Source organism: Giraffa tippelskirchi, chromosome X (genome assembly GCF_054371585.1).
Source record: "Giraffa tippelskirchi isolate mGirTip1 chromosome X, T2T-mGirTip1v1.2.pri, whole genome shotgun sequence".
Taxonomy (NCBI): Eukaryota; Metazoa; Chordata; class Mammalia; order Artiodactyla; family Giraffidae; genus Giraffa; species Giraffa tippelskirchi.
Genome location: NC_137289.1, coordinates 31,628,446 through 31,653,043, shown reverse-complemented (window position 1 = coordinate 31,653,043; position 24,598 = coordinate 31,628,446). Strand labels below are relative to the sequence as shown.

The following is a 24,598-nucleotide window of genomic DNA, read 5'->3' as shown; positions in this document are numbered from 1 at the left end:
CTGAGAATGATACTACCCAACCTCAGAGAGTTGCTGTGAGGATTAAGTGAATTAAATGTGTGTATAAAATGCACAGCACTGTAATTGTTCAATAAAACTATAGCTGCATTTTCCTACTAAAAGTGAATTGGATACCAAGATTTTTCCTGTTCACACTCTCTTGAAATAGAGGGTCTCAAATTTACACTGCCATCAAAATATAATAAAAAGACAATAATAGCAAAGAGAAAGCAAAACGTTTCCTTAGAATTCTAAAAGGTGTTCTAGCACTTACAGTATACACACTGAACTTAAAAAAGATGGACCTCCACATTGACTTTTTAGATAGACAGCAACATACATGGAACCACTCTACTTGCTATCTTTTATAAAATGCTTCTTTCAGAGATTTTGTGAGGTGCAGTTATGAAATATATTCAGCTGAGAGAAGAAAGACACCCTGCCCCAGTCCCAAAAATGCAAGGTAAGGCCATTTTCTGACTGAATTAAAGCCCATTAAATATTTAACAATCAGAAAATGAAACCCCGTTACTCAGGAACTATGGAGAGATCCAAAGTTCAATTCCTTCTCCCACCAAAAATGTCTCTTAAGTAAAAAGGAATGTGTGCCATTTAATTGAGTCATATAACATTTGAGCATTAGACTGGGTTATTGGGAATTCAAAGGAATTTTCAGAAAATGGATAGCTCCTCTTCTGCCCGTCATATCCCTGAGGTGTATCTTGCTCAGAATGGAACCAATTTCAACAGTGAATACAGTTTATCAATGCAGACAGATATATATGTTAAAAGTACAATTATTATAAAGCTCTTAATTTTTTTTATTTTCAATATCTTCTTGGAATTTTCGTGACCATATAGGTCCCCATATTTGAAATGTCTACATTAAAGGTTCTAATGCCTTAATGACAGCCCTATGTAAATTTGCAGACCTATGATATCATGAGTCTTATTGACAATTCAAGAGACAAAAATGTGAGGAACTCAGTTATACAAACCAATCCAACCTCTAAATACTGAGAACATGGAATGAAAATGAAGTTATCCATAGTAATATAGATTGAATGATCTTTATTATATTTTAATCCATCGATCTAAAATTCACACATATCAGATGAAACAGGAGTGCCACAGTATGCTTTATTTTGTAGGTATTAATTAGTTCACTATATTGATATATCCAAAACTTTAGGTAACAGCAAGCATCAGTTCTTCCAAAGAAGCTCAGGTGAAAATAATTCTTTATATTCATGAGTTCAAAGCCCCACTATCTGATCCATTGTTGTACTGACATAAACATGAACTCAGTGAGCAAAGCTTATTGAACACTCAGTTCATAGATTTTGGGCTTCCTGTATTTTATTGGAATTGAAGCAGTTTTTTTTCTCTAACAGTCTGATAATTTTATATTTTAATTAATCTTAATTTTCAAAGAAGAATTAAACATGTTTGCTAATTATCTAAGATAAAACCATGATACTCATTGAAGAATTAATGATGTTAGTGTCTTACCCAACAGGTAGAAAACTTTTAAATGAACCCATACTTTTAAATGTATCTGAATTTTCCAACCCATATACCTGGCAAGGTCACAAGCTGATTTAAATAACCTGGCTTTTAGACAATCATCTCAAAAATATTTATTGAAACGAAGCCACTGTTATGTTGCCATCACTTTGACCAAATAACAGCTAAGCAATTGTGTAAAAACTTTTTTTAAAGAAAACATTCTTTATATACTTAGCAAATCGAGGAGAGCTCAAGTCTGCAAGTCAGAACTAGAAAATTCTAAGGGAAGAGTAGTTGAGCATTCTGACTTTCTACTCCAGTTTGGAATATATGCTTTTGAGGTGCACATATAAAGATAGTAAAGAAAGATGTTGATGAATTTTTTAATGAAAATTTCCAGCCACAGTTATTGGCAGAGTTCTGGCATCACTTAATGGCAGCAATACAGTGGAGAGCATCTGCACTGTGCTGAGAGGTAGATGGGGATCGTATCCTTGGATTTAATAATGAACTTTATTTAAGGTTTAAGCCTAATTTTTTAATCCAAGAAAGTTTTTAAAGCAAAGGCAAATCTTTGGAAGACGCTTGTTTTTTAGTTACATAGAGAGAAAATAGCTTGATAAAATCAGCATCTGCCTTCTTGCAAATCACATGAATCACACGTGTGCAAAGCTGCACACTAGAGAGATACAGCACTGTGCTTCCAAATCACAGGACGATTCAATAGCCTGGCCAATCAAGCAGACACTGGGAGAGGCCTCTAGTATCTGGCTCCAGCAGCCAGAGCCATTAGGGGCCCTTACAGGGATACAAGTCTGTTATCAAGATCAACAAATTAACAGAATATTCCTGGTCCAGTTTTGGCCAGGCAGCCATCTGACTGATGATACTTTAGGGCCCACTAGTTTCTGGAGTTAGCACTTGCTGTTGTAAGAAAAATAAACCAACACATTAAAAATTTATCATACAGGGGATGAGAGAGTGCAGACAGCACACAAAATAAAGCTTTGTCTTGTTCTTTTTTAGTGGAGGATCAATTAACTTTCTGAACAAGGTAAGGCTCCATGGGGAAACAAAAACTCTAATTTATAACTCTAAAAAAAATAAATAACCCAGAGAATTCCCTGGCGGTCCAGTGGTTAAGACCCTGCACTTCCACTGCAGGGGGAAGGGTTCAGTGCCTGGTGGAAGAACTAAGATACCACGTGTTGTAGGGTACAGCAAAAAAATTTGCTATGAACACCTTAAAAAAAAAGGGTTGTAGATCTTACTTCAACATTCAGCATAAATGGCAAGTCTGAGATAGTCAATATATTCCAAACTCTAGTAGGAAAAAAAAGACGTCCTTGTTAAAAGAGTAGCCACTAATTGTAATTAAGAAAACAGCCAGACTTTTGCTATTAAATACAATATTGGGAAAACATTCCTTTCTTGCTAACTAGCAGAAAAATCAAGATTTAAATAATCTTGGGAAAACTATGTCTGATGACAAACCAAATTTTATGTTTGCCACCAATGAAAATGAATTCCATTATGTTCTTGAATTTATTTTCTGAACCAAGTTAAATTCTCCAACAGCTTTAATTTTGCAAATAATGTCAAACAAAGAGGCAAAATACAAGTAACTGCAACATATAAAATTACCCTTCAATAGAAATGCTTTCATAATTGGAGTCAGAGGCTTAAAATCATTATTTACTAAAAAAGATACAGTAAGCCACAATTTTTCTTTCAATTACACTTTTACAAAGGAACAAAAAACAGAAAAATAAAAAACAGAAATTGGTCCTAAGAGTGCTACTCATACCCAAGTTAGCTAGCAACTCACTGAGGTTAATCTGCATATCCCAAACAACTGCACAGCATTTCCCGGCTTTTAGCCAATGGAAGACATAACTTCTGATAGCCAAAAAAAAAAAAACAAACCCTACTAGATTTAATTACACAGACTGATAACCAGTACGACTTTTCCTTCTTCCAATCATGTAAGAGATAAAGACAACAATTATAAGGAAGCCCAAGGCCACACCTACTGCAACAGGAATAAGAAAGTTGAGGTCAGAGTCAGCAGAACATTCTTCAGCTGTCAGAAAAGAACAGACAGAAAGCAAGGAAAGGAAATTAGTAAGGAATGCAATTAAGCAGAAACAAGCAAACAAGAAACAAGCATTTTGAAAGTGTACATAGGTTAGTCTTTTAGAGCATTACCCCATCTTCTATTTTTACTATATCCACCCAAATATTAACATTTCCAACTAACCAATTCTCCTGTATCTCACTGTCACTCCATCTTCAATCACACCGAATTCCTCAGTACAAAAACCATAAGGGGACAACGGGAAAGGGTCTGAAACAAAGAATTGTGCTTGCCTAATATGGGAAGATTTTATGTTGATTTGTCTAATAGCACCACGGGAAAAGAGCTATCATTTTCACATAAAACCACTGCCTGTGTATTTCCCCACTCCCTTCCTCCCTTGCCACAACTGTCGTGAAAATATAAATAAAAATTCTGAATGAATAATAAAATTCAAGTTAAAAAGGATTTATGATCAAGAAAATGCAGTATAATTTTTTTCATACAAGCATTAGGTAACTATTAGGTTACATATATTTTTCGCTGAGCAGTGGCCTGGAAGAAAAGCAAAATCCAGTGGACACTCCACTGGACCACCAGGAAGGCTGTGTGCACGTGCAGTGTAGATTCTGAGCTCTGGATTGAGACAGAACTGAGCTTAAATCTTGACTCCTTCAAGTACTAGCTAAAGGATGTTGGTCAAGTAACTTAAACTGAGCTTCACTTTCTTCATCTATAAAAGGGGGATAATACCTATATTATAAGGTATGAGGATTAAAAACAATTGTATTTCTAAAGTATCTGATACACATCAGAAGGTCAACAAGTGTTTATTCCCTTCTCTTTTCCTCCCATGTTTGTGATCCCATCCAAGGAGATTTTAGGCTTTGAAGTAGCAAACAGATCAAAATAGGAGCCATTCAAAAAGCCAACACTACCTTCAAAAATAAGTTGGTGTCATGTATCAGTTATTGGAAGTAATTAGTACAGAAACTCAAAGTGTCCAATGCTGATCTCATAGTTTCAAGTTTAAACCAGTTTTACTATTGAGTGACTAGATTTCATTGGGACTCTTTTAAATCAAAATGGTAATAATGCTTTTGTTGTCCACTAGATATATAACCTCAGTGAAGTCACTTCTCTTTCTGTAAAAATTACGGGGTTTATAGTAAATAGTCTTTAAGGTCCTTTATAAATCTCACGCACATAACAAATATGGTATTTGGTGTGATTTATGATCAAACAATAACTTGCTTTTTTACCCTGATTTTATTTTTCTCCTCTTGCATTTTTGTCATGCATAAAAAAAAAGTTGCTACCATTCTAATATGTAATATGAATTTCAGCAATGACAATAGCTTTTATTAAAAGGATTTACCGTCTTTTACTGAAAGCTTTCAGAGACTGATAGCTGGGTGCCAAAATACTGATTAGTGAGTTATAAAAATTCTGAACAAAATAATCACTTCAATGTGAAATTCTCAAGCTTCCTATTTACTTGTCTATACATTCAGTATCTGTGCTGCACTTCTAACACGGAGCATGCTTCAATAGGGACTTGATTAGTTCATTTTAACGCCAACAGCTTCTCTCTACACCCCCATCTATGCTCTGCTCCACAGGGGCTGTCTTGGAAAAACTAAGAGCCTAGTTGCTATGCCTCACTGCCTGCCTTTTGAGATCGCTGTTAGCTTACATTTCACAAGTACCAGTCTCATGACAACACTAAATAGATTTTAATGCTCCAGAGATCAACAAGATGAGGTAGAGAAACACAACACCATCTCTCCTAATTAGTTCATAGAATATTTCTATCTTTCAATGCTAATTGGGCATCCAAGGAAGAGAAAAACATTAAAAAAAAGGCAAGTGGTTAAATAGGCTTGAATCTTTTCAGTCTATACTGCTGAAAAAGAAACTTTGTTAAAAAAAAAAAAAAGCTCTTAATTCTGAAGCCAGTTTAAGCTCTGTTGTGGTCTCTTGGGTCTGTTTTATACCTAGGGAAAAATCACAAGCCTAAGATACTGACTTCAGCTTCAAAGTTAAGTCAGCAAAAGTCACATAAAATGCTGACGGTCCTGAGGACATTCAACTGAAAACCAAGTTTAAGCATATGATGGGCATTTATGCCACATCAACGTTTATTTAATCAACTATATGCAAAAGCACTGTGATGAGTTTAAATCAGGATAGTTCAGTTCTTATACACTGAAAACAGAACACAGGTAGTGAAACAATATTTATTAATTCCATGAAGAGACAACTACACATTCAACCTCCATACGGCCATGTTAATAAGTTTCAGGCATCTTAGGTTAGAATCCAAATTTGGCCAAGGCTTCTTAAGATAGACCTTGAAACACTGCATACCGACGTTCTTTTCAACAAATTTGTCTCCAGAACCAGTTAACATGACGCATTTTCCATTTTAAGCTGTTCTATTTACAGTTTTTATTAATAAAGAATGATCTCAAAACGCTGGGACTGATTTAAGACTTAAAGTTTCGCTATATCAATCTTCACAAAATATTTCAAAACTGAAAAGGAAGAAAATCTTGTTATGTGCATGTATTTTTATATAATCAATCAGAATGCAGGTTTCTAAAATTGCTCATATCCAGCATGATGGCGCTTGAGACCAATAAAGTAAGCCAGTAACACTAGAATAAGCACTCCTGCCAAGGCTGCTCCCACCGCTATGGGCACAAGGAAGTTGTCGTCATCTGCACTGCAGTCTTGAGCTAGATGTGGAGAAAGGACAATTGAGAACAAAAACAGTGACATTTCTAATGTGTACACTTTAAGTTAAAAATGACAGTTCTTCCCAACACACACATTCGTTTTTCATACCCAGGCAACAAATCACTGGCACTCATTACCAGCAGATGAGATGTCCCACACAAGTGATTTTCCAAATAACCAAAACATACTTTTAAGTACCTGCCCCCCCAAAATACAGTCACATTTTGGATGGAAGACATAAAACGATCGCCTACTTCCCAGATTTCTTAAACAGAAGATAATGGATAAATATATTTAGCCTTTCCTTGATGATCAAGCTGTGAGCTTTCAGAAGCAAACTGTTATGAAGTTGAAGCAGCATAGTGCCAGGTGCACCGCAGATTGGGAAGCAATAATGAAATGAGCCAAATGAGCAACTATACAAAGCAGGCAGAAGACTCGATGCAGAACAATATGCGGTCACTTAGTAGTAAGGAAAGAAAGAGATCAACCGGCCCAGATTAAATAACTGTTAGCCTCAAGATTTCAGTCTGGTATACAAGTCAGACAAGAGAATCAGTGATTACAATTGCAAAATGTGCTATAATACAGGCAGGGAACACACAAAGTGTCAATGAATTTTTTCAGAGGCACACTCAACTCAGCCTTGTTACCCAAGACACAGTTTGAAAAAGGTGACACTGGGGCTGAGATTTTAAGAATGAGTAGGAATTAGCTGTGCATGTAATGTGCATGCATTCCAGGTATACAAAATAGCATAGACAAAAATATGGACCTATGGATGGTAACAAAACACAGGGTTTTGGGTGAAAGGTAAGCAGGCTGGCATAGCTAAAATAATGGATTAAGAAATACTCTTGGAAAAGAGGTGGAAAAAGGATGTTAGGACCAGCTTACAAAGGAACTGTATGCTCTAGGTAGTCTGGCCTTATACTGATAGCAAAAAAAAAAATTCCAGAATTTTAAGCAGTATATTTGTTTCAGAAGTTATGGCAGATGGAAGGCTGGAGGTATTGTTAGGAAGCAACTCTACTGCTAGAAGCCAGATGACCAATAATTCGGTCCTGAACTCAGTAATGTGCAGATGTAGAAGGGATGGACTAGAGAGCCAATGAGAAGACAGAATTGACCAAATGGATGTAGGCGGTGTGGTAGGAGATAATAGAATGGGTTCCAATCCCATGCTTTGGTGATTAGGTAAGATGCTGGTGCCATTCATGGTGATAAGGAATACAGAGGAATAATATGCATTTCAGTTTTATATGTAATTATTTTTGTGAGGGTTAATTTCTTAATTTTTAAAATCTGTGTGTTGGGAGAGGGTAGAGAGGGATCTGTGGAACAGGGAGACATTCAAGTTTCAGATGCCTGTGTCTTAACCAAGTGGTTGATGTACTTAAGTGATAGGTCAAACCAGGGACGAAGAAGAAACGAGTAGGGAAAAAGAAAGGTAGATAGAAAACGGTGCCTCAGAAGCGAAGGAAATAGTTTCCATTATCATGGGAGAATAGTGTCAATCATTAGAGATGCCTGAGAAATGTCCACTGGATGAAGCAATACAGAGGGTGGGGGCTAGGAGTCATATTGTTGCAGGTTTAAGAGTGAGTGGCAAGTGATTGGTTAGGAGATCAAGAACTTGGGATGGGGAACACAGTATTTGTTATGAGAAGTTTAGAGGGACCAAAGAAAGGTAAACAGAAGGGGGACACAGGGTCAAGAAAGGTTATCTTCAGGGTGGGAGAGACTTATGTGGTTACAAGATCAAGGAAAAAGCCATGAGTTTTTTACAGGTTGAAGATGCCTCCTGGGAGGCAGGAGAAATGCAATTCTAGAAGCACTGACCAGAAGAAAACCTATTGAGACTCCAGAAGAAAGCAACAGTGTAGACAGTGGTATGTTTGCAGAGACAGGAAGCAGCTAGTGTGTTGAACCACAACTTCTATTTTTATTTCTTTGCTTCTTACTGACCTAATTCTCCTCCTCCCTTGCAATTTACCAGGGATTGATAAATCAGATAATTATGCTTATTAGAATTGCGCTGACAAGAATGAATAGCTGCAAGGCAAATCTGTATTTTCATGTAGGAAATGTGCCAGCCTTTCACTAGTCTCTGGAGCAATAACTGGGAACAAGATGCAATCCTAGAGTTTATGGACTTTGTGACATCAACTTTGGCTGCCAGCTCAATGATCTTTTTCACTTGCTTCTTGGTTTTGTTAACAATCAGGATAGCTGAGATCGCCAGATGTGACTTTTGTGGGTTTATGGTGTTAAGATCACCCAGTGAGCTCCTCCCCTTCAATTTCCCAAATTACCAGTCAGCATATAAACACTTGGGTGACATGTACCATAAAGTATTATGCCTTGGATTTTATATAACTTGATTTTAAAAAAATTCATTAGTAGATAAATTTCTTATTCTGGAAACAAATTCAAAGTCCTCTCTTTCCCAAATTGGGTATTTGGCCCAGTACTGAAACGACTTTCATAAATACTGCCAGTAAGGCTTTCATGTAAGACAAATATTCTTAGATCAAAAAGGCAATTTCCACTAACACAAAGATCTTTCTAGATGCTGTCATTTACCTAAAATGCTCTCAATTAGTATGTGAAGTATTAATTTATAATAACTATTGATTTTACGAATTCAACCTGTAAAAATTGTTCAGGTAACAGAAAGATGTTTTGGTAAAACAGAAATTTTAATAAAATCACATCTTAAAGAAAAACCTCTTTCTGTAAGTCATTCTGACCTGCTCTATCTGCCTAATGTACACTTGAGACCATACTGAAAGTATTTCTGGGGAATGGAAAAGTGGAAGAGTTTAATAATCACAGAAGCAGTGAAGATTTTTGAAGGTAAAATTTCATGGCCATTCAAATCTCATGGATTTTTAAAATGCTGTTAATCTTCAATTTTCTGTTAGTTCAGAAATTTGTCAGATACAATTTTCAGGGTGAAGGTTGAAAAGTCAAGATGTACATTTATAATAAAATAGAAAACAAACACCTCTTTAAAACCAATGAGTCAATTTCACTTTGGAAGAGTCAGCATTAAGAAGCACATTCTTATGTGACATTTATCACATACCTTTCAGATCTACAGTCAAACTGTTTGAAGTTTATTACAGGGATCTGAAAAGATACTTGAAGCTACTCTATACTAGTTTCAAAAATATTACTGATGCAGAAAATTAGGTACTAGGATAAAAGATCAGGAGATAGGTAGGAGAAAGATAAGCCTAAGACAAAGTAATATTATCTACTTAAAGAGAAATAAAAATGCTATAATCCTAAAAATATCTTGATTCTTTTAAGAATTGCTCCTAAAAAATACAATAAACTTCAGATGGTATGTTTTACACTTGATGAAAATAGGTTTTTTATCCCTAACAATAGCTTATCAGGTTTCTTCTAGAAATACTCAGATGTATTTCTTCATTGAAATGAAAAATTTCACTCAAAGAAATAAGAGTAACAAGACTTGAAAACCCTCAGCCCCCAGATGAAAAAATTGCGAGACCCCAGTTGAGTAGCTTGACCAAAGGCATGTGGTCGCTAGTAGAGCTGGGAACTGTGATAATTAACTGGCAGCCACAGGCTTAACTGGGTAATCCAGAGGAAAGGGAGCCAGGCTGCTAAATGGTTGTATGTGACACACTAAGGTAGACTGGGAAGTCATCTAGAAATTCGAAGTTTCATGCATTTTAAGGTGATCTGAGAGAAAGATTACATACAATCCTGTTTTGGCTTGGATCAATAGCTCGGTTTGTGTGGCTGCAATGTACAGGTATTAAATATCAGTCTCAATTTAGATGTTGAGAAAAGTATACAGAGATACTCTGTCGCTTTTACTATAAAATATTCTAGATCATTGGTTTCCTAACTGGCTACGTATTAGATTCAACTGGGGAGCTTACACACACACACACACCCCATACACATCTCATCCCTGACCTGATTTTTACTCTGTAGCCACCCCAACGTCAGTAAGGACCTATATATATATATACACACACACCACTCTCCCAGATAGTAATACACAGAACATTCTGGAAATAATTTAGTTCTAAGCATTTCTTAAGTTTTTCATTTAGGAAGAAATTACCATTATATAGTATACAAAATCTAGACTTTAGCCAACAGGAAAGAAATGTGAGCAAATTTCCTTAAGAAATAAAAGAATCTTTATTGTTTTAGAAGCAATATGTTGAGCAAATGGACAGTCATATAACCGAAGAGAAATGCCATACATCAACTAGTGGTTTAAACATTTGAGGAAAAAACATGAAAAGCTTTTACATGGACCAGATTCTTTATATAAATGCTATCCCGTGAGAAACACCCAGAAACCAAATACTGTTAGACCATCAAGATGTAAACCCAGTAAAACAAAACTACAAAAGGTACAAAGAACACATGGCTATATGAAATAATAAGTGTGAGCAATAGCCTATAAACTGGCCCATGTAAAGTATGAAAATAGTCAATTAAGTCAGGTTCTCCATAAAACAGTGCTAACTAGAGGTATTTTAATATGAATCAGGTATATAATCTAAAGGTAGAAACTTCTAGAAACATTAACAGCATTAAGCCAGGGCCACCCACTTGTGCTTCCAATTTTTATTTTTTAAAAAAGCTGCTCTGTTTTGACTCTTGAGAAATATCTAAGGCTCATACTCTTGGAAGCGTTGTCCATTCCTATAAGAGTAACAATCTTACACTAAAACATTATTTAAATAAAAAATTTCAAAAAATCAGATTTATATTTAGCCTTTAAAAAGTGCCTTAGGCTGGCAAAGCAGCTCCGAGTAGCTTTCTAGAGAGGGGCTAGTTAGGAATCTAATTCTGAGCCAGTAAGATTTTCAGGGCACTCTAAACAGAGCAAATTTAAGTAGGAGAAAATATCATGCCAATATAACTCAAAATGTAGTTACAGACATATGCTGGCTAACATGCTATGGCCTCTGTGTGTATACTGCTGGACTACCAAATTAATTCAACACAAATAACATTTTGGAACCTAGCTATCTCATTTTCTAGTGAAGGGAGGGGTACATAATCTCCCACCTCCCCAAAACACAGAACCTGCCAAATATTGCTGAATATTAACAATTCTTTTAATTGCTCCGCCATCTCAAAGCCAAAAAAAGACCTATTAGAAGCAGCAGGAAATACCTGTTATCAAGTTGAAATGCTTTGCCTTCTCCTATAAACATTAGGTGGTGCAGGTGAAATGGACAATTGGTGCCTCTCCCCACAGCACAAAACTTAACACAAAGTATGTGAATTGATGATGCTACCATAATGAACAATAGTAACATAAGCTTTGATTAGCACGGAACTATTTAAATATGAAAGCCACGTTCGTAAATGTAGCCATCAATGCAAGCTGAAAAGGAAGAACAGCTTTTTTGTCAACAAAGAGGAGAGGAAGACTTTTGGGTTAGGTCCAAGTTCTTTATCTAGGTTCTAGGACATACTGGCATTTCTTCTTTAAGGAAAAGGATAGAATAAAACAAACTACCACCAACACGGAGACTCAAAGACTAAAGAGAAATCTACATAAATCTAGTGACATTAATATTAGCACTGTGTGTAGGGGCCAATTTACGGGTACAAAGAACTAACACCCCAAATTGGCACTGCCTAGCAATTATCTCTAAAGCATCTAGAAAATGGATTGAAATGCCCAGTTGGAATAGTCTTGTGTCTTACCACTTAGAGGGCTGAATTACCCAGTTTTTTTTTTAAAGAAAGGATTCAACGGTAAGATTAACACCTATTCTAAAATTTTAAAAGCTTTTGTATCTTTTGTCACTACAGCCATATTAAGTACAAGTGTACTCAAAAGGCATTAGAAAAGCATGAGTTGCTAAGAACATAATACTATTAGACCCTGTTCACATCTATTGGCATATCTCTCATAGTCAAATATGCAGTAATGCCAAAGCAGCTAAGTTAACCTGCAAACAAAATCACTAAGAAATGCAAAAGGAGCAAGTACAAATCCACTGTAGAATGTGTTGTCTCAATTTGACTACATACCAGGGTGGGGAGGGGGTTAAGCTCTTTTTCCTAAACTGCGTAGTTCTAGTCAGAATGTCTAAAGTGACAACAATGAAATACCAATTCAAGACAATGTAAAACAGAATCTATAATCCATGAGATTTTGCACATTTGAAGGGGAGGCACTATAAAAATGTTTTAAATTCCTTAGCTGGAAAAGCCAAAATCATGTGATTAATTTATAGTTTATCATTTTAGGGGTGTTTTTATCTATTTGAGTTTGAAATCCCCCAATACCACCTGTTTTAAGATCAGCACTGTAAACTATATATACCTTAAGTTGAACAGTATTGCATGTTGGAACTTGTACTTGCTTTTATTATTCTGTAACAGAGCCTCATGTAGATTAGTGTTACAGTGTCTGATATCCAGCATAACTTTTTCTTCTGCCAATTAGGTAAGCAATCACTATAACGATAATCAAGCCTGAAAGACCAGCACCAACTATAATTGGTATTAGAATGGTGTCATCATCCAGCGAACACTCTTGGGCTGTAGGTGAGAAAAAGTGTGTAACAAAGAATGAGTATAATAAAAAAAAAAGATGTTCCAAAAGTAAAAGATGTTCATTAAAAAGTTAGAAAATGCTCTTAAAAGATCAACTTTAATTAAGACAGGTCTGTTTTTATGATAAAGCTACATAAATTATGGATTGTTCTAGAATCAAACTCCTAAAACTTATTTGTCCTTTCATTCATGTATGTATGTATATATTAGATATATATGCATATATACTCCTTTTTGTAAAACACATACATGTGTCTATATTTGTTTATATATTCCAAGTGCTTTCCAAAATAGGAGTATTACTTTATCAGAAATGAAGGGAGCCAATCTAGCCAGATTTTTACATAGCCAGTACAGACTCTTCGTGGAAGAGTGATGTCTTTAGGGAAACTGGGAGCAGATCAGGAAGGTTTCAGGAAGGTTTCATCATGGGATCAGAAGAGCCACACTATAGCCTGTGAACCAGATCTGGCCCAAAAGTTAAAAAAAATGCCATTTGAACATTTTTAAATGATTGCGGGGCGGGGAGACAAAAGAAGATGATTTTGTGATTCATGTAAATTACATGAAATTCAAGTTTCTGGTATCCACAAGGCAAGTTTTACTGGAAAACAGCCACGTTCACTTGTTTATTGCCTGTGGCTCTTTTCATGCCTCAACAGCAGAGCTCAATAGTTGTGACAGAGACCATATGGCCTCCAAAGCTGCAACACTGTCTGAGCCTTTACAAAAAAAGCCTGCAGATTCTCAACTTTGAGGAAACGCTTCTAGTGGCTGTTGAAAGTCAAGAAATTGAGACCTCTGACTAATTTGAGTGTGTTTACCACATTTATCAATCCAGTCAGGGCTCACAGGGGCTATCTTTTCCATTTCTAGAGAGCAGTCTGATTCAGTAAAATCCAATCAACACTCTTTACCTTACTGAAAGTCTATTTCCTCCTCCTATACAGTCAAGTATTACCAGTCAAGAACCTAGCTCCACAAATATATTACACATTCAGTATCAGTACTAAATGTTGTATACTCCTTTGAGTGATATTTTTAATTCTATGTATATGAAAACCAAAGCGGCAAATAAGAGAAAAAAATACAGCTCATCTATGTTTTAGCTGACTAGATTAACAGGCTTGAGCTGACTGCACACTGCAAATAATCTGAAGTTCTAAACACAAATCTGGACTTATAATTTGAAGGTAATAATGTAGGGGAGGAGTTTGATAAAGACTTAAAAGTAAAACGATTAAAGGATCAAAATAATTGAGAAGCAAAAAAAAATAATAATTGAGAAGGAAATGGTAACCCACTCCAGTATTCTAGCAGGGAAAATTCCATGGACAAAGGAGCCTGGCGGGCTACAGTTCATGGGGTTGCAGAGAGCCAGACACGACTAAGTGACTGAGCACACAAGCAAAAACTGACAAAGGGGAAAATGAATTCTTGAGACTATGTTTTAATTGTGATCAACCCCTCTAATCACAAGAATGGTAGGGTCAAGAGCCTAATTTATTCTGGCCTAACCAAGACCGGCTAGGTGTTCAGCACTACTACAAAACCGCTGAGCAGCTCATGGCACATTCACTTTCCGATGCAGCTTCCACATTTCTTTCTAAACCACTCAATTCATTGTTGAAAAGGATGTGGGTGACTGGTGTGGCTCTGCTAGGCAGAGCTGTGATCCACAAACCGTCCATTTTATGTAATCAGGTTTAAAGGACGAGTCAATTAATGAATTTTATGTACTTTTCCCTCTTCATGCAGATTTTAATCTTGAAATACCAAATGCATCTTTCATAATCGTATAAACAGTGTAATGAGCCGTTCACAAAGCTTTCACTAAAAATCTGTTAAATACCACCATTAGCCCCGAGTAGACCTTCAAAGAGCCTCATTCACACTGGCACATGCTTCTAAAACTCTCCAGATCATTCTAGCTGGCCAAAACATAGGCTACATCTGAGGCTTTCCTACCGCAATCTTTTGTCTTAATAAAATGAGACCAAACTGCTTTAATTCGAGTATGAAAATGTTTCCAGTGAGAAGATGGCCCCAGGAAGGCAGTCAAATTGCTCAAAAACTGCTGCTCTCTAATGCCATCCTTCCCACAAATGACAACCCATGGAGGAGTGTCTGCGTCTTATGTGAAGCTCAGTTAAAGCACCTATCAGTTTTTAGCTTTAAGAACTTTGCTGCAAATGGTTTTGAGATTACAAAACACACCTAATTTGAGCAAAATGATGAGCTAATACAGTTACACTACTTGCTCAGGGCTACAAGAGTTGAGAGGTGAATTCATATTTCTCTATTCCAGGGCTTAAATTTCCACGACCCAGAAGAAAAGCCACCTAGCAGTCAACCTATGAGCATAAATTATTAATAAAACTTGCTTGATTCTTACCTGTAGAATACTTTCCTTCTGTCACACTGAAAGGCTGAACCCTTAGATCAAAGGTATTTATCTGAAATGCTCCAGACACGGAAACGGTCTGCTTTTTGTTGCACATATAAGAACTTCCCAGGGGAGCATCCCAGTAGCTGAGATTGGTATTTGAAATGCTGTAAACTTTAAAGGAAAAAAAATGCTAGTAACTTCTTATCCTGTCAATATTTTTTTAAAAGGGGGGAGGGGGAAGACAATCCTGAGGATTTTTCTGTGAAATACGGGAGAGCTCAGGGTACAGGGTCTGCCCACAAAAAGCCATTCTTAAAGATCACTAACTAGGTTCCCTATCTCTCTATGGATGTTGTGACAGTCTAAAACCCAGTCACATTCTTAACTATTACTTACTATGCTTTGAAAATATGAGATATTGCAAAAGATAGAACACTAGTTCTAAGCTACCGATTTTAAGTTATGGTCAAAGCCCAATTTTGACATAGAATCTTCTGTTCCATTTAATAAGGCTCTTATCTTATTTGGTTAACAAGAAAATTATGGTTTGTATTCTTTCAGTGAAACCCATACTCTTCCCCGCCCCCCAGGCCAATGGTTTGCTTACCAGAGCCATTAACCAAAACCATGCTGACATTCACTTCCTTCAGATAGAATCGGTTTTCATTTTTCTGTGTGAAAAAAAGCATCCAGTTAGTAAACGCATCACAGCTGTTTACAAACACAGTTAACATCTATGGAAGGAGAACAATCTAATACTATTACCCAGAAGATCCAACCAAGGATTAGACCTGGCCCAGTAGCACAAACTGCAACTAAGTCAAGAGACTCAAAATGCGACTGAAACCCTTTTCCTCTTCATTTTTGTTTCCAACTTTGGGACCAGAGATGATGTGCTCACCTGGTTCCCAGACACTCAGCAATTCACTCCCTCCATTCCGATCTTTCTGTCACTTTCCAAGCCCTTACCACCTCTAGCCTGGATCACAACAGCCTATTCACAGGGCTCCCTGCCTTTCTGCCTGTCCAGCTCTGTTTTTCCTCCAATGCTACTTTCTTTCTGAAGCATTAACCTGATTAGACAATCCTTCTAATTATTTCACCACTTAGTATGTACAAGGTAACACATCTAAGTGTTCCAGGGAGCCAGTAAAATGGACCACATTTGGATCCTGCCCCCATTGTGTTTACAATCTGCAAGAGAAGACAAATAAAAAAAATAAATAACCATACTACCAAAAAGAAAGTGATAAAATTATGAATAAAAGGAGAGGAATTCCAACTAGGGAAGGAGCAAAGGCAACAGAAGGTTAGGGGCGGGCCATTCGAATGGGGTAGGATTCAATTAGGAAAGAAGCAGAAATGAGTATTCAAGAAGGGAAGAGCCTGAGTAAAGAAGTCAGAAATGAGCATCATCGCAAGCACACTGGCATTTGAGAACTTTAAGTGCCAAGCACTGTTCCTAAAACTTTACCCAGGAGGCTTCATGGAAGCATTTCAACACCCCATTTTGAGATGGGATAACTGATCCATGGAGGGTGTTGAGCAACTTCCGCAGGGCTACCGAGTTAGCCGAGTTAGCTGGGATTTGACCCCAGGGAGTCCGGCTGCAGAGCCTGAGTGCTGGTTCCTTGGCCGCTCTCCTACCACACTGGATGTGCACAGGGAACAGGGTGATGGAAGCATGAGATTCACAAGGCAAAGAAGGAATCATAAAGCTGGATACGCAGGTTACTTTGCACAGTGGGGAGGGGAGGCTTGAACTACCCCTGGCATGGGATTTAGATGTTTTCTTGTTGGCAAAACAGAACTACTGCAGGTTTCTGAGAAAGAGCTAAACTTCAAGAAGATTCAGCTGATGCTGAAGTACATTAGGGGAGGGGAGGTGAAGGGGGCTCTAGTTAGAAGGTGGTCTGAAACTAGTTAGGAGGTAAGTGGTAATGTAGGCTGAAATTGGTAGGGAATGAAAACAAGGGGGCAGACTAAGAGAACTTCAGGAGAAAGGACACAGAAGTCTTGACAACCTCACCCCATCTCTCCTTGGTTCGCCATTCAAGGCTCTCCGCAATTTGTCCCAAACACTCTTCCAAACTTATCACTCACTAAACACGCTCCATGTCTCATTTTCCACCTGGTCTTGATTGTGTTCCTTTATCCAGAGATATTTTATACTTTTTCACTTACTCCCCTTATATTCCATGTGTACACATCTGACCCATTCTTGAATGTCCAGCTTTAATGCCATCTCTTCTGTTAAACCCTCCTGACTCTCCTCCAGCCAGAATTAATAGCTTGTTCCTTTATACTCCCATTGTTGTGTTGGGGCGCTCAGTTGTGTCTCTTTGTGACCCCACAGACTGTAGCTCGCCAGGCTCCTCTGTCCATGGAACCCTCCAGGCAAGAATATTGGAAGCAGCCATCCCCTTCTCCAGGGGATCTTCCTGATCCAGGGATCGAACCTGGGACTCTTGTGTCTCCTGCAATAGCAGGCAGATTCTTTACCACTGAATCACCTGGGAAGCCCTCCTTTACTCCCATAGCACTTTGTACTTTCCTCTGGTCTAGCACTCACCCCACTTTGAATGCACCTCCTACAGCACAGTCTACTTTTCCACAGAATCAAATCCAAAAGCCAGCATGGCATTCAAGGCCTTCCATAAAAGTGGTGGTTATTTGTACACTGTTATCTTTACCACTTTGGGGCTTCCCCAGGGGCTCAGTGGTAAAGAATCCGCCTGCCGATGCAAGAGATGCAGGCTTGATCCCTGAGTCAGGAAGATCCCCTGGAGAAGGAAATGGCAACCTGTTCCAGTACTCTTGCCTGGAAAATTCCATGGACAGAGGAGACTGGTGGGCTACAGTCCATGGGGTCACAAACAGTTGGACACAACTGGGCGCATGCGCACACACACCTTGACCAATAAATCATGGGCATCTTAAGAATACAGGCCTTCTTTGTATCCCACCATAGCATCCTGTGTTGTTGTTGTTCAGTCGCCCAGTTATGTCTGACTCTTCGCAATCCTGTGGACTGCAGTATGTCAGGCCTCCCTGTCCCTCACCACCTCCTGGAGTTTGCCCAAGTTCATGTCCATTGCAATGGTGATGCCATCCAGCCATCTCATCCTCTGACACCCTCTTTTCCTTTTGCCCTCAATCTTTCCCAGCATCACGGCTTTTCCAATGGAAAAAAAAAAAAAAGCCATATGCCTTGTCATGGCGAATGGCTTGTGTAACTCAATTAAGTTAAGAGCCTTGCCACGTAGGGCCATCCAAGACAGACGGGACATAGGAGAGAGAGTTCTGACAAAATGTGATCCACTGGAGGAGCGAATGGCAAACCACCCCAGTATACTTGCCATTAGAACCTCATCAACAGTATAAAAAGCATCCTGTATACACACTGAATTCAATTATCCTGAGAAGCAACTGTCATGATAGGATTGAAGGTGAGATGGGCCCCACTGAACTCTGGTGACACTGCAGATATTTCTAGACTTTTCAAAGTGCCTGTAGCAGGGTTAAAATGTCACTATTTTGAACTACATTTTACAATAGTCTTCTGGAATTAAGTATTACATATTTCCCCATGAGAGTCAGAAAAAACCATGTTCCCTCTAGGATCCTACCTCAGCTAGAAAGATCAAGCTCAATCACTCAAAAGGGAATGAATCTAATATATTGCTTTCTTCGTTTTTATTGACTACAATATAATCTCTATGAGGTAACTTGGGAAGCTTGGTCTACCACATCGAAGATGACAAGCTTAACTATACATTCTTAATAGCGGTTCACTGGTCATATATGTACTGTAATGGAGAAATTATTTACATACTGGAAAAAGAAGATTCTTATAAATCTTTCTAAAATATAATTATGAATTACTCCGTATATATTCCATAGAGGAAAAAGGCTTTATACTCAAAATACCAAGTTTAGACAAGAAACAAAGACATACCTAACTTTTCATATATCACATGTTGAAGCTATTTCCCCATCCCTAGATATGAGTAATCTGATTTAAAAGTACAACTGTTTTTAGCCACTTATATATTAACTGTTGGTGGGTCAACAGGTTCCCTCATGGGTAGCTAGCCCCTCTTCCCCATTCCAATTTGCCATAACCTGTGCACGCACATGCGCGCGCGCACACACACACACACACACACCCTTCAAAAAATTATGGGGATAACAACTGCTTTTGATAAGGTGGAAATAAAGGTCCCCAATGATTAACTTATGCTAGCTAGAAGTAGAACATGCATGAAAACTTCTGTTTAGGGTCCAGCCTTTGATAGGACCATGAACAAAGAAAACCTGGATGCTGCCATTATAAACCATCCATATAAACTGCCATTATAAACATGTAGAGCCTTGGACACAGTGAGTACTCAGTAAGTGTTAGCTATCATTATTACTGATACTCTGACAAGTAGTATAACCTTGAAAAAGCCTAAATATTATAATAGACAAACAGGAGAATTTTCTAACCAATAATGGAAAAAAACTATGGAAAGTACTTTGTCTTTTATAAATAGACTTTATTATTACATGTATCTATTTGGACAGATTATATATTTTTTTGATATGGGTTAATTCTTACTCCTACCTAAGTCTATATAACAGCAGAAGAGGAGAATGAGCCCAGTCTACAGAACATGGAAGTGACCCTGTGGGATTAACAGGAATCAGTGGACTACACAGTATAATTAAGTAATGTTGAAATGGAAAATAGAGATAATTATCCCCCTCAACACATAAACATACACACCCATTCACAAAGAGACTTTCAGATGTGCTTCTGAGAGAATGATCCTAATTCTTGATGAACTTGTTACTCACCACAGCAAAGACAAAGTCGAGATACTTGATGTTGCTGCTGCTCAGCCTGAGCAGAGCAGTTTGAGGGTGGCAGCTGCCAGTAGCGTTGGTTGTGTTGGGATTGATATTAAAAACTGAAGCAACCTTTAGGGGAAGAGGAGGGGAGAAAGGCATAGATTAACCATAAAAATCTATAGCAAAACCTTATATTCCAATAAGATCAAGTTCATGGAGAACAAAAACTCCTTTTGTCTCCTGGATACTTAAATGTATGATGTCTTACTTTCAAAGTTGGCACAAGCCCCTCAAGCTGTAACTCAGCAGACTTAAAAAAAAAAAAAGGAAGACAAGAGGGAAGCTTCCTCAAACAATGAGCCAAATGAAAAGACATTTTTTATGGAGCACAAGAGCCATCTGTCTAGCTTGTTTAAGTCCCAAGACACTGGAAATGGGATCAGTTTTCCAGGACGCCCTCTGTAGGCCCAACAGAGCTTTGCAAGCAGAAGTGCCATCAGGTACTCCTTTCTGTATTTACCTACCTATACCATTCAAATCATCAAATAGCTGGAGAAACAGTTGCACTGTTCCATGTTTACAGTGTTAGTCGCTCAGTTGTGTCCGACTCTTTGCAACCCCATGGTCTGACCACGGAATTCTCTAGGCAAGCATACTGGAGTGGGTCGCCATTCCCTTCTCCAGGGGATCTTCCTGACCCAGGGATTGAGCCAGGGTCTCCTGCACTGCAGGCAGATTTTTTTACCATCTGAGCCACCAGGGAAGCCCTCACATAAGTGTGAAGGAGTTGTATTTTAAACTAACTGAAACAAAAATCAACTACTTGGGCTTCCCTCATGGTGCAGTGAATAAGAATCTGCCTGCCAGTGCAGGGGACTCAGGTTCCATCCCTGGTCCAGGAAGATTCCACATGCCATGGAGCAAATAAATAAGCCCGTGTACCACAACCACTGAGCCCAAGCTCTAGAGCTGGAGAGCAGCAACTACTGAGGCCCGTGTGCCTAGAGCCCGTGCTGCACAACAGAGAAGCCACCACAATGAGAAGCCTGTGCATGGTAACGATGAGTAACCCCTACTCACCACGAACTAGAGAAAGCCCACCCAAAGCAATGAAGACCCAGCACAGAAAAAAATAAAAATAAAATTTTTAGAAGAGACTGCTTGTTAAAAACAAACAAACAAACAAAAAACAACTGCTCATATTCTGACCTGCTGATGGCAAAAGAATCTACACTAATAGGTTTCCCGCTGGCCAAGACAATCCCTTGACAGCGACATTAACTCTTTATGGTTGTATTAACTCAAATTAGTTACAATTCTATAAGACAACATCAGATCACTATTTAAAACTGCATCAGTCTATCACACCACTGTTGAGCTGAAGGCTGGAGCCACCACATTGGGAAGGAGATACAGAAAAGAACATATCAATAAAAACAGGCAACTATACCTTATCGTGAGTAATGTTCAGCTGCAGCCCCATGGTAGCCAGAAGACAGGTACCATTGCTATTTACAACTGAATAGGATCCGATCACTGGTATTGTTGGAGATGGCACCGTGGTGGGAATGATGGGCACGGCAGTGGTTACAGTTTTATCTTTATCACACAAAAACTCTAAAAACATACAAGGACAAAATAAACTGTTTAATTCATAAGGTCAGGGAAGAGCAACATATTTCTCAAAACGTAAGTCCAAAAGGATTATATTCGGGATAGGGAATGTCTTGAAAGTATTATTAGTATTTTAAACTAAATGAGGCAGGTCTTCAAACTGCTGCTTCATATGCAGACAATCTTAAAAAAGTTATGACACAGCAGATGGGCTCCAGACACATACAAATCCTTTATCTACTCACATGTGGCCACACACTCATCTTTTTATACCCTTTGTTCCCCCAAAACATCACCTGTTTATGAGATGAAAATCAGAGATTTAAGTTTGAAAACAGTTTGCCCCTACATTAAAAAAAAAAAAAAAGTTTTTTTAGCTGAAAAAAAAATTTAAAAATCACTGAGATTTAAATACAAATGAACCTTTTATCTGCGTTGCCCCTACAGCAAATCATAGGCATTTCAACCTCTTCTTAGGAAGTGTTGGTCATTTTCCAGAACTGGTGCCTGAGAAATTAATGTATTTCCAATACAGTCATATAAAAGTTACAAAATCAATTTATAAAAGTCAAGATTAGAACACAGAAATCCAATTTCTCAGCTTTTGTCTGGGATCTTCAAAAGCTTAAGAGCTGAGCATCAAATGCTATTTGAGGATTTGTTCCAACAAAGATTAGGTTTTACCCACAGAGAACACTAGAGGTAGGGCATTTCATAAGATCATCCTGCCACATGTCCAACAGAAACCTGAAAGTGCAAGTTCTACCAAAATAAGAATTGCTGTTAATTATAAAAACTTTACAATGTAATGTAGCTGTAAGTCTTAACATATAAATGCTTCAGATAATACTTCAACTAAAGCTTCTTGGTATACTCTAATCTTAAGTTAGGACCCAAGTATAGAAATGTCTCCATTTTTAAAGTGCTCACCTGTTGTGCTCACTGTGCCATTCTGGACAAAAGCTTGTACATGAACATCCCAATAGTGCTGGACAACATCACTGTTTTCTAAGGTTGACAAACTATTGCATCTAAAGATGTCATTCAATGGAATCTTGAGTGCCACATGGTAATTAACAGTGAAAACTCCTGTAAGACAAGATTTAACAACAGCTATTTCCAAGAAGGTAGGAGGAAAGTGATCATATAAATACATAGACTTTCACCTTTTCTGTGTGCCTGCCCCACCCCACTCCTGAAGTGACAACAGACAGGGCCCGTTCAGGGACCGACAAATTCACTGTGGCTGAAACACAAGGGGTTAAGAGGAAAGGGGTGATTGGGATTATGAAGGAAAGATAAATTGCAGGTGGTCACACTGCAGCATATTCTATGACCTAAGGACAGGTTGGGCACTGTTTTGTTAGCAATAGAAGGTCAGTTTCAGTTTTTAAAGCTGGAAATAACAAACGTGTCATTTATTTTAAGGAAGACAGCAAAACTGTAGAGGTCAGGCAGAGCAGAAAACTTTTTAAGCCAAGTCATTTAAGAGGTCAACTAGTTAGTAGGCTAATGACCTGGTTAAGGGGAAAGATGAGGGCTTCCCTGGTGGCTCAGTGGTAAAGAACCCGCCTGCCAATGCAGCAGACATGGACTCAATCCCTGATCTGGAAGATCCCATATGCCGCAGAGCAACTAAGCCCCCAGTTATTGAGCCTGTGCTCCAGAGCCCACGTGCTATAACTACCGAAGCCCATGTGTCCTATGGTCCATGCTCCACAAGAAGCCACCTCAATGAGAAGCCCGCACACCACAACTAGAGGTGACAACTGGTCACCGCAACTAGAGAAAAGCCTGCAAGCAACAAAGATCCAGCACAAAAATAAATAAATAAAAGTATTAAAAAGCAGGGGAGATGAGGAGGAGTTACCTAAACCGAGACAGTGAGGGGCAGTAAGAAGAGAGCATGCGTGCGTGCTCAGTCATGGCTGACTCTTTGTGACTCCATGGACAGTAGCCCGCCAGGTCCTTCTGTCCATGGGATTTCCCAGGCAAGAATTCTGGAGTGGGTTGCCATTTCCTCCTCCAGGGGATCTTCCCGACCTAGGGATTGGACCCACATCTCCTGCACTGGCAAGCGGTTCATTATCACACTGAGCCACCAGGGAAGCCCAAGAAGAGAGCAGAGAGGCAAATCGAAAACACATATCTAAGGTAGAATCTACAGGACTTAGTGACAAAATAAACAAGAGAGATGGAATAATCAAGGATTATTTTTGTGCTACAATCCCAAAGTGAAAGTAACTAAAATGAGTTTTTGAAACCTCTTCCTGGAAAGAATTGAGAGACTACTCCATTTAGGAAAATCACAGAATATGAAAGCAATAAGTTTGCTTTCTGTGTAGTTATTATAATGCCTATAGTGAAATGCCAAAGGAAAAAAAAAATTTTAACCAATGAACCAGAACAGTTTCCTCCAAAACCGTTTTTCACTGTTAACTAAGTGAACAGATGTCTGAACTGGCTGTACATAGACAGACCTTAAAAAACAAATGAGTGCAAAAACAAGTCGTAGACACACCGGAGTTACACTATAAAACTGTCATTTTTAGAACGATGTATTGTGTCTGAACATATATTGACATATATATTAGTCAAATACAAACATATAGACAGGAAGGCTACACTCCTAACTCCCAAGAGTGGTCCCCTCTTGGGAGGCAGGGAGGAAAATGGCTCTGAGGAGTGGGTACAAAGGAAACCTCTAGAGTACCTGGCAAGGTTTTATTTCTTGAAATAAATCAATGAGGCAAACATGGAAAAAATGGCATTAGTTCTGGGTAATGGGTTTATGTGTGGTTCTGTTATTTCCTGTACTTTTATATTTCTACACTGTAATTTTTTAAAATTTTTTC

General features: G+C 38.3%; 1 protein-coding gene across 6 annotated transcripts in view; it reads right to left on the bottom strand.

Moving 5' to 3' along the window:
• Positions 1-1,054: 1,054 nt before the first annotated feature.
• LAMP2 (lysosome associated membrane protein 2) overlaps positions 1,055-24,598 on the bottom strand; it is a 37,869-nt gene continuing 14,325 nt past the window's right edge. For 2 of the 6 annotated variants that reach the window (XM_081565034.1, XM_081565031.1), the window contains exons 4-9: positions 22,674-22,832; positions 21,580-21,746; positions 20,136-20,258; positions 15,901-15,964; positions 15,300-15,464; positions 10,493-12,889 (exon numbers count right to left, since the gene is read on the bottom strand). In XM_081565034.1, coding sequence (XP_081421160.1) covers positions 12,750-12,889; positions 15,300-15,464; positions 15,901-15,964; positions 20,136-20,258; positions 21,580-21,746; positions 22,674-22,832 — 818 coding nt within the window. In that variant the 3' untranslated portion in view covers positions 10,493-12,749. Of the gene's footprint in view, positions 3,593-5,812; positions 6,328-10,492; positions 12,896-15,299; positions 15,465-15,900; positions 15,965-20,135; positions 20,259-21,579; positions 21,747-22,673; positions 22,903-24,598 lie in introns of those variants that run through there. The other 4 variants (XM_081565030.1, XM_081565032.1, XM_081565029.1 and 1 more) reach the window with 4 other exon arrangements.